Here is an 11,377-nt window from a genome sequence, read left to right as displayed (position 1 = left end):
ATCCATGAAATATAACAACAAGGGGGCACCTTATCTTCTTCCCCAATTCAAATATGTTCAGCATGATGATATTCATGGGTTGCTCGTTGGCTGACTTGACTGGTAGAGATGATTCATGGGGTTTTTCTGAATATGGAGATGAGCTGTTGAAAGTGGGAAGTGTCGGTGATTGCCATTGATAGGGGCTGAGATGGTTACTGCTTGTGGAGCAAACGGAGATATGTTAACTACAAAACATGGAACTGCGGAAGATGAACAATTGCTGTTTGAGCTGGTGGTTATCGAGAAAATGGTGGTGATCGGTAAATGACTGAGTAAGGAGTTGGGATACGCTGTCAAGTTCAGGGAGTATTGGCTTGCTGCCATTGTAGCTGAAGATGGTCCGGAGCTGTAGTTGGTTATCACTGGTGACGGCAGTTGAGATCTCTTGGTGATGCTGATAATTCAGAACAGAGAATGAAGGAGTGCAGTGAGATATGGAGAACTAGAGCTCGACAGGAAATAATGGGTGTTGCTGGTAGTCGATGGACATAAAGGAGGAATGGTTTTTGCCGGTGATTGGAAGATCAGTGGAGATGAAAGTTGGTTGTGGAGTTGCGTAAGATGCTTAAGACCCGATGATGGTTAGCTGCTGTTGGATGACGATGGAAGATGGAAATGATTCTCAGTGATGAGTTAGTGATGGTTTGCTGCCATTGACTGACGAGCTCGAGAATGGAGAGAACAGGTTGCTTCATACGGAGTCGAGGTCAGCTGTAGGTATAGAGAAGATAGATGGTGCCACTTCGAGAAGGGGGGAACTATAGAGAACTGAGCTAGATGATCAGTTGAGAACGAGGAATAATAGGATATGAGATGGACAGTTTGAGCTTACTTGTTGAGATTGAGCTCGAGTCTGTAATGGTTGGTGAACTGATGATGCCTATGCTCATAGGTAATGAAGAATGATGGAGTTGAACTCGGTCTTTGCTGTGGCTGGTGATGGCAGTAATGGAGTTTGAGTTAGGAAAGGAGAAAAAGAAGAAAGTAATTCACGGAGGTCCTGGTATACGTGAGATGATGAAGAGAAAAGTGAAAGTTCGGAGATTGAAAACTTACGGAGGGAGAAGTGTCCGTGGAAGTTTTTGGCCGAAAACGAAAATCCAGATGTTTTATATTTTCACGACTAGTTGAGTGTCCGTGAATCTTACGGGAGAAAACATAAAGTCAGGGAAGAAAATATCTCACGGAGGCATGAGTATCCGTGGTTCTGACGGGATGAAGTTAAAAATCCAGGGGAAATAATAGTCACGGTGGTATTTCTATCCGTGAGAAACACCATTGTTAGTTGGAGGCTTATATTGTCAGTCTCTTGGAACTGACAGACTTGTAAGCAGCTGAAGTAGTAAAGGGATGGATTTTAACAGGCTTTTACAGCAGCCCATTAGCTGTGGTTGCTTCTTTTCACGACCAGACTGTGGGAGTGAGATGTTCGGTGCGTTTTTGGCAAGTGTCGCAACCTATTTGACTGGGATTTGACACACGGGCACAACCACAATTGGGGCACCTATATAAGGAGACTCTTCTAATATTTTTTGGGATCTATCTTATAATCTGGAATCAAGCCATTGGAGAGAAGAACACAAGAGAAGAAAAGCTAGGGTTTTGGAGCGATTCATCACCGTAACTATTTCTTATCCATTTTATCATATGAAACTCATGGGTTTTGTTAGTACCATGAGTAGCTAAACCGACAATTGACTGAGGATGAATTCTAAGTTCTAGACTTGATTTGGATTAATATGTGCATCTATTTTGAGTTCTTCATATGATTATTATTTGCTTCTACTTTAATGAATATCTATGATTGATTAATTGATTGCTATAGGTGGCCAACTATAGTAGTTCATTGATTCATTTATTGCTAGTAAAGGGTTAGGATATCCGTGTCATTGTTGAATAACCCATACACAAGTAGAAAACGTGAAACCTTGCGGAGGTATTTTGTGGAGCAAGCGCGTGTAGAACAACATTAGAAAGTGGACCTTGCGCTAAGAGTCTAACTACTAAGATTAACCTAAGTCGTAAAATATAAACCATTCGACCATGTTACACCTTGAGTGCGCTACTACTTGGTGGCTTGGATGAATAGAATTTGATATTCGAGCGGTTCGGTATTCAGTGACCAAAGGACTTTAGGGGATAGCACTGTGCTAGTTGTTATTCCACGGTTGATAATAATCTATGATTAATGATGAATTGATGAATATATTAACTCGTTGACGGTTTAGTAAGGAAGAAGGATTCCTCGATCATCTCTCTCCATACTGCTTTCAATCTTAATTACTTTTAATTGCTTTGTTATTTACTTTGTTCTAAAATCTAAAACAAACTCCCCATTGTGACACTTTTTGACAACTAAATCTCCCTGCTCTTCTTGGGAACGACCTTGACTTTCATTATATTACTTGTTAATTGAGTGAAATTAAGATCACTAATTTGTTGCACCTACGACACGCATCAATGGTTTGAGTGTCAAGATTTTTCATACGTCTAGTAATACGATGCATTTAACTATTTGTTCTCAATTGCAAGAAAAAAGATGGATGTTATCTTGTTTGTATGGTTCTCATAATAGAAAGGAAAGGGAAGCACAATGGAAATATGTTCAGAAGTTAGGATAAAATGTTACAATCCCTTAGGTCATATTAGGAGATATCAACATTAATCTTCACACTTTAGAAAAACAAAGTTTTAGCACCAATCTTTCTCCTTCATACAGAATTGTTCATGACATTATAGATCTCCATGGCCTAAAAGATATTTCTTTTACTGGTTCTCCTTTCACATGGTCAAATCAAAGAAGCTTGGAAAAAAAATATGTTAGAACCAGAATAGACAGAGCTCTGGAAAATAATAGCTGGTTCATTACTTACCTCAATTCAGTTATAAGCAACCTCCTCCCCCGTGAATCTGACCATGCACCTATACTTCTACACACTCAATCAACACCCAAGTTAACCAAAAAAAAAAATCTATCAAGTATGGCTCACACATCCTACCTGCAAAGAAGTAATTGAAGAAACTTGGAATTTTAAAGAGAACAAGAACATGACTGTTATAGAAAACTGCAAGAAATAACACAAGCTCCGGTAAAATTGAATCACAATGTGTTTGGTCAAGTCAACGCAAAAATCAGCAAGACACAAAAGTAATTTCAAAAAGAAAGAAAGAAAAAGAACCAATATACAAATACAATCAAAGTTCTGAAAGCAAAGTTAAATTCTTTGTACGATAAGAAAGCATCTATTTAGTATCAACAAGCAAGATAAAGTTTAATAAAAATTTTAATAAAGAAAGAAGATAAATATAATAAATGTTTTCATTCTAAGGAAAATTACATAAGGAAAGAAAATCATATAGATACTTTGTTGAAGGAAGATGGGAAACGGGTGTCAACTAAATGGGAAATTGCTTCTTTACTTACAAACCAGTTCAACAATATCTACACTTCTTCTGATTACAATATAGATCCAGAAATTATGCAACTCATAAATCCCTACTGTGTAATAGAGGAAGAACACTACAATCTAACTCAAATTCAAACGAAGAAGAAGTCAAAGAAATAATGTTCAGTATCAGTATTTGGGTTGCACCAGGACCAGATGAATATCAGAATGGATTTTATCAACACACTTAGAGCATTGTGGGAATGGAGGTAACAAAAATGGTACAAGATTTTTCCACTCATGGTTATTTTCCAAACCAGATAAATGAAACTTTTCAAAGTCCTTCTTCCAAAAACGAATAGTGACCAAACCAAATGAGTCGAGACCCGTAAGCTTGCGTAACATTACATAAAAACTCATCACAAAAATTCTATTAACCGGACTAAAACCTATACTTCACAAGATCATATCCCCTTGTCAAGAAGCTTATGTTCTAGGAAGGAATATACATGATAATGTCATTACAACTCATGAGATGATGCACTACATGAACACCACCAAGGCTTACTGAGTAGTAGGTTTCAAGATGGACATGGCCAGAGCTTTTGACAGAATGGAATGAGATTTCTTGCAACAAATAATAAGTCATTTGGGTTTTTCTCAGAAGTGGTTTAAACTAATTCATTAATGCATAGGCACAACTAGAATATTTATTCTTATTAATGGCTCTCCTATGAAATTCTTCTCTCCAATAATATGACTCAGGCAAGGTGACTCTATTTCTCCATATTTGTTTATTTTCTGCATGTAAGTAGATTGCTTGCTGCAAATGAAAAAATTATTGAACCAGTCATCCCAGCAAAAACTGGACCAGCAATATCTCACTTGTTATTTGCATATGATCGACCGCATTATTTTTACTAAAGCCACTGCAAGATCCATCAACAAACTAAAAGATATAATTCAAAGACTCACTTTTTCTTCTTGTCAAATAGTGAATTTGGAAAATCCAGTATTTTCTTAAGCAAGAATTTAAGTAAGGAGGCATGTGAAGACATTACAATTATGTTACAAATGGATAGAAAAAACTACCTAGGAGCTCTTTTTCAAACTCCTAGAAGCAAAGACAAATTCTTTAATTCTGCAGTGGACAAGATGCGAAATAGATGACAAACATGACAGGGCAAACTTACTTCTCAAGCTGGCAGAACAATTTAAATTCAAGCTTCTCTAAGCTCCACTGCAAACTATCAAATGGGTCTTTTTGAAGTTTCAGATAAGACTATCACAAGAATGGAAGGAATACAAAAAAACTACTTCTAAAATAAGAAAAATGCAACAGGAGGAATAACATTTCTTGGAAAAAGGTGAATATACCAAAACGATATAGGGGGTTGGGTATCAAGAATCTAAAAGTAGTTAATATCACTCTCCTTGATAAACTGACATGGAGGCTTTTGCATGAAGAGAAAGATATGTGGTACAAAATTCTGGAGGCTAGATACTTCAATGGAAAGGATTCACTAATGGATGATACTTCATAGAAAAAAATCTCATTGATATGGCAAAGCATTCAGAAAGGTCTACAAATCATAAAGTCGGGCCAAATGGATATATGTACAATCTTATATATACACTGTCGACATAAAATTGAATTTTTTTTATAGAATCTAAATGACAATGAATTTGAACCCAATATTTCGATGATATGTTCCTCTTTTACCAAAAATGAGCACAATTTGATATACCAAACCTCACTAGCTACCGATTTTAATTTCGACCATTAATTTTCGGTTGATTTTCAAAGTTATTGACGGTGGTGTTATACTTCTCGGATTATGGTCATTTTTTGTAGGAATCTAGAATTGAATAAGAGGAATACATCATTAAAACTCTCATTAAAATATTGGGTTCATTCATTGTCATTTAGACTTTAACTTTTTATCTTTTTTATCTAGAGTTAGTCAAGGATAGCTTACCTTGCTACAGTTTAAATATTCACCCTTTTACTTATTACTACGTTGATTTTGTCCATAATTCTCAAGTACTCCGAGCTCGGTTCAGGATCGTTTTGGCCGTTTTTAGGTTCGTTACATCATTTCTCGAAAACAATTTATCATTCGCAAGTGTCTTGGGCTTTTTGAATGGTGGATAATCAATCTTCTATAACATTTGTTTTTTAGACTTGTCCATCCCGGTTCAGGATTGTTACATTTAAAAATCATCGAATCATTTGTCATCCCCACAGACAACATGTGTAGTTTGGGGATAATTATGACTTTTCAATAAGTGAAATAATTGTCATCTACACTTATATAGATAGATAGAACTTTAATAAAATGGTCAACATTATGTTGTAGTTATATTTTAATTTACTTCTCAAAATAAGAAGTCCTATAAAAATCCCCTCAAAAAATAAACAACGGGATGTCACCTGGAGTTTGTGAGATTTTGACACTAATATTTTACGTATCTTGGACTAGAGTTCCCGGTATCGGTCCGCTATCATTTTCTTTTTTCCAATTCCAAGAGAGTCGGGAATTTGGTCTGGCACGGAACCCATGGCTGCAGTTCTTAGAACCAAAAATTCAAGAGGGTGGAGAAGTTCACATAAATTTCATGTAGTAAACAACTACCAATCTCTTGTAGATAATTATTATTTTGAGGGCAAAAAGTTTAAGATTATATTAAATATGAAAAGAAATGCAAGAAGGAGAGCACGAGTACGAAAATAGTGCCCACTGAAGGCCAAGCTAAGCATAACAAAAACGCAAAAAAAGCTAAGACAGGAAAGGAAAAGTGAAAACTACAGGGAGACCCATTCTCCCTGATGTTTCTATTGTGAAATCCACGCTCCCAAAACTACAGGCGCGCACCCAAATTCTGAAAGAAAATTATTCTCAAACCCAAAATATATAAAAATCATGTTTTCCCGAGATTTCTTTTTTTTCCACGGCTGCCGCTGTATTGAGAAGAAGAGGAAAAAGATTATTATATGCTTCATTGATATCTGCTTCTAGATCTGTTGATGCTGTTTCTGGACCTTCTTCTTCCCAGTAAAAATATTATTTGAAGTGGTTTTACTGTTGAAAATCGATGTGGGATTTGGAAGTTGAATCGCTGATGTTGTTGACGATTGAGGAGTGTGTTCTGATGGGTTTAATTAGGTCACTATATAGAAGGTTAGGGTTTACTGAAGGTATAAAAATTGAATTATAGGAAGGGGGGTTTGAATTCGTAGATGGAAAAATGGATCTACGGTGGTTGTGTTAGAGTTTACAATGAAGACATGAAGTTGAGCTGCAACAGAGAACAAAGAAGGAGAAATTGAAGTTATGTGATGAAATAAAAAATGTGTTTGGTTGATTATAGCGTCTGAGAAGGTTAATGGAGTTGTTACTGCCATGGGTTGTTGCTATTGAAGAATATAGTGGTTGATGGGGGTTTCAAGCAAGAAACTGATGTGATGAACAGAAAGAGAATCTGGTAGTGAACCAGACACATATGTGGATTTTCTATGTCAAAAACTTAAAAGCGAAATCGTTTCTTCCAAAATCTGTAGCACTAATCCTTGAAGGTGTTATAGTCTTTGAACTCGGAGATGGACTGTTTGTTGGCTGATTTGAATTCGAAGTGGAGATGTTTGTTGGCTACACTAGTCGAGAATAGATGAAATATTGTTGTTGGTTAGCTGGTCAGAAAATAAGCAAGGAAGTGGAGGGAAGAGGATGCATGCTGTATGAGTAGTCGATTGAATCAGAGGTGTTGCTGCTGCCATGACCTGAACAAGGAAGCTAAGACTTGATTGATGCATTACTCGTTATGCAGATTTGAAAATGGTTGCATAACCTGTTATGCATATACAAAAGTTTTTGTATAATTTGTTATGCAATTTAGGAAATGGTTGCATAACACGTTATGTAGTAAATTTTTTGTGACTATTGAAACCAATAAAAATAAAGAGAGCATAACTTGTTATGCACCTATAATAATATCTGCATAACAAAAACAAAGACCGCATAACTTGTCATGCACCTATAATAATATTTGCATAACATGTTATGCAGTCGCGAAAATGGTTATGCATCCGAAAGTATGTCTGCATAATGCATTATGCATCGAGAAAATTGTTGCACAATCTTTTATGCATCGAGAAAATAGATGCATAATGCATTATGCATCAATTTTTTATGTAGTTACGCACTAATACAATGACTACATAACTTGTTATAGATGCATAACTTTGTTATGCAAATTATGCAGTGGCATAATTTGTTATGCAGTGGAGAAAATGGTTGCATAATTCGTTATGCGTCTGCAGAAGGTGTTATGCATCTTTTTTGGTGACTGCATAATGGTTATGTATCAAGTTTTCGAAAATTTAGCCTAAAATGATGATCACCTCAGATTTTTTCGTGAAAAACAAAAATTTGATATTGTTGTTTGTACTCGTTGTGTAGCTCTCTTAAAAATATTTCCAACAATATAAAATTTGTAAAATTCCAAGGCGCGGATTTTTAGATATGTTATATCCAAGTTGCGTTGTCAATTATACCCCTGAAAAATTAGGTTGCATAACGAGTTATGCCTGAAAAAATAGTATGCATAACGAGTTATGTATTAATTCTTAATAATTTTGGATAATTTTGGGTGTCAGAGAAATAATTATGGGTGTCACGTTATACAAAATTAATTGTGGGCCTGAGAATGAGAATATTATTTTTTTTGGGCTCCCCCTAATTTCCCCAAAGGAAAACCAAAAGCCACACGCCATGACACCGGAAACCATAGTTCTTTCTCCTCTACCTAGATTTCTAGTATCCTACATTTTTAAGAGTAACTTACAAGCACACGCTGTTTAATGATCAAATGGCAGATTAATGATAAAGAAATGGAACAAACATAAAGTTGGGCAAATTCGATTAAATTAACGTAAGATCTCTGTAGCATAAAAACAGCCAATTACATAGACTCACCATTTTGCATTTCAACATCCAACAAAAACAGTTTGTTGGGGATAAGCAAAACCCAAAACGGTAAGCATTAATTCCATACTACAATCTGTGAAAACAACAACATAAAACAAGCAGCAAATAATGTTTGCAACTTCAAATAGCCTAGTAGTAACATTCTTAGTACGTAGTTAATTACATTACAAACATATCGTTTAAATTAACCTCCAACTTATCAGCACGATTATCTTTACCAAACTCCGTTTTCTCTAAAACGCAATAATCACATACTCTTTTTCCAATCACTTGATTATCATAACCTGTGCAGACATAATACATGAGATTTTGAGCAGTTAGCCCCAAGAAATTTCCTGCTGCCAGTGCGATGACACATAACGAGATGATCAAAACCCTAGCTATGATGTTCGTATCACAGAGCATAGCTTGCACAAGACAAACAAGTACTTCAGTACCCAAGTGGAGCAGTACAAGAATATCCTTAATATTTTTTTTCTCCTCCAATAGTAGTTTACTCTTCTCTATGGCTGCTGAACCGTATGTATTTGGTTCAAGAACAGAAACTACGTTAGCAGAACTCCATGATGCTACAGTATGCGCACGAGCAACCAAGACGAAAGCAAAACAGATAAGCAGAAAAATGATATCTATTATGAGTAGGGATACCAGGACATAATTAGTTTTTGGTACCGTACCAATCACAGTAATAACAAGTGTAATCAGAGCAACAACAGCCAAGTAAGCTGTGTGGATCAGGAAAATGAGGGGTAAAGCATGGAGAAACGTGATTGCAAGACGTTTGAAGATACGAGGAATAGCAGAAAGAACAGAGATGGAAGACAATGGTTTGGATACATGAAGATATGCTATGGTGAAGGTCATAGCAGAGGTAGACAAAAGATAGAAGGTGGAGAAGAGAACAAGGTAGACACAGTCATGGATAGAATCGCTAACGAGTTTCTGATCAGAAAGTAAGTATTCAGGTGATGATTTGTAAATTAGATCCCATGTAAAGAAAGAGACTATGTGTCGAGTATTAGCCTCAAACAAGAGTTGGAATAGTGAGAGAGGGAGAACGAGAATTAGGAATATCAAGAAGAATTTTGTTGGAGATGCTTTCACTATGATTTTAAACGCCTCTTTGACAGATCCAACTTTCACTAATTCTTTGATAGTTCTTCGTGCATTCAAGAACTCAGGATCTTCAAACAACTCCATTGATGTTATTATCTAACTTTCACTGTGTTAATGATAGAATGCAGAGAGAGTATTTGTTTAAGTAGTGGATTTTCAGTGAGAGAATTCATAAGGAGGCTACACTTGCACTGCCTCATATGATACTACTTCATAGTGGCAGTTGAGGCTTGCGAGTGCTTATTAATTACTGATGCGTTCTTGACACAAAGAGAAGTGAGTGAACTATAAGTAATCTTCTCAAGGACCTATTGATGCACTAGGACACATAAATTGGGGTCTTTTTTTGTAGTGGTGCAGATCATTTTCATCTAAAACATCATAAAGTGAGGTCTCAATCTGGGGGCTTTTATAGAAGTTACTGGCCTCAGTATTCTTAAAGATGAGTTCTGTATTTGTAGCTAAGCTCAGACCACTACAGAACAAGTTGTACAGCTCTTTAAGTCAAAATTTTGCATTTTTTGCAGCAATAATGCTCCACAATTTATGTCTATATATGCTAGGAGCACCTTCCACCACCACTACTACTACCACTAAGTTTACAGGTAAAGACATTCTACATTTATTAGTTCAAATTAGTTCAAACCTACTTTCTGCTAGCTGAATTAATCGAAATTTTTAGGAAAAACTTCACTTGCTCGTCACTTTTTGGTTGTAACGTGGCATGTTTTCAACGGCTCCTTACAAGAAAAGAAGGCTGGTTTTATTGATCCTACGGTGAAACCTAAATCTTGTTTGTATTGATTATCTGATGCGGAAACCAGAATATCAAGCATATGAGAACTGCATTGTAAATAGCATGGTAGAAAACCCATCGAGAAATAAATTTTACACATTTTACATTGCATGCTACCATCACTATCGAACCAATAACCAAATATTAGGTTTCTGACTGGGGAACTTCACCGCTAACTCGGAGGGCTTAATTGGGGACCCCGAAACTAATCAGGGGTCCTAGATTCCCATCCCCATTCATGGAAAGAGGATAAGAGCAACTGCAATGGTGCGATCAAGACCATAGACCAAAGACCAAAAGAAACGACCAAATTTAAGTTTAGTCCGTGGTGTTACATTAGGGTGGAAGAGTAAATTTGGTCGTTTGGGAAAAAGTATATACCAGGATCACATTATATGCCCGCCCCATCACCAGGATCACATTATATGCCCGCCCCATCACAGGATCACATGATATGCACGCCCCATCAGCCATCAGACGAACTTTATATGTACGCCTCACTCCGGATCATATTATATGTCCGTCCCATCACCAGGATCACATTATATGCCCGCCCCATCAACAGGATCACATTATATACACGCCCGGTGACAAACGAACATTATACGTCCGCTCGATTATATATAGTTTTGGTCTTGGTCCCCGACCAAATATAGTCTGGAATTTGGTCTTGGACCGGATTTCAGTCTTTACTCCGTCCCGCTGTGTCTCGTCTCTGGACCATAGTTATAGGTTTGATCGTCCACTTTGGTTGCTCTCAGGGGTGTCTAAATACAATGAAAAGACTAGATTAACCCAACCCTTAGGATTGTGACACCTGTCAACCTATAAATATTTATTTATTTTTACTTTTTTTAGTTTTAATTATTTTAATTATTTTTTTTTATTTTTTTATTTTTTTTAATTTTTTTTGCCGAGATTTGTATGAAAAATCGTCATGGTAGTGAAGTGTTTCATTGACGATTCTCAAGAGTCGTTACTATTTCAAAAACGACCTTCAAAAGTCGTCATTGTTTCATTGATGACCCTCAAGAGTCGTTAATGATTGA

General features: G+C 36.4%; 1 protein-coding gene across 1 annotated transcript; it reads right to left on the bottom strand.

Annotated features, from left to right (window-relative positions):
• Nucleotides 1-8,575: 8,575 nt before the first annotated feature.
• Nucleotides 8,576-9,616, bottom strand: LOC113360707. The gene has a single exon (XM_026604179.1). The coding sequence runs from the start codon at nucleotides 9,614-9,616 to the stop codon at nucleotides 8,576-8,578; it is 1,041 nt and encodes a 346-aa protein (XP_026459964.1).
• Nucleotides 9,617-11,377: the final 1,761 nt, after the last annotated feature.

The sequence above is a fragment of the Papaver somniferum genome, chromosome 3 (genome assembly GCF_003573695.1).
Source record: "Papaver somniferum cultivar HN1 chromosome 3, ASM357369v1, whole genome shotgun sequence".
In the NCBI taxonomy this organism is placed as follows: domain Eukaryota; kingdom Viridiplantae; phylum Streptophyta; class Magnoliopsida; order Ranunculales; family Papaveraceae; genus Papaver; species Papaver somniferum.
This window is presented reverse-complemented; position numbering and strand designations above follow the sequence as displayed.

Bases quoted from the DNA above. Each gene is read 5' to 3' on its own strand.
- LOC113360707 (XM_026604179.1), bottom strand. From the start codon at position 9,616: ATGGAGTTGTTTGAAGATCCTGAGTTCTTGAATGCACGAAGAACTATC.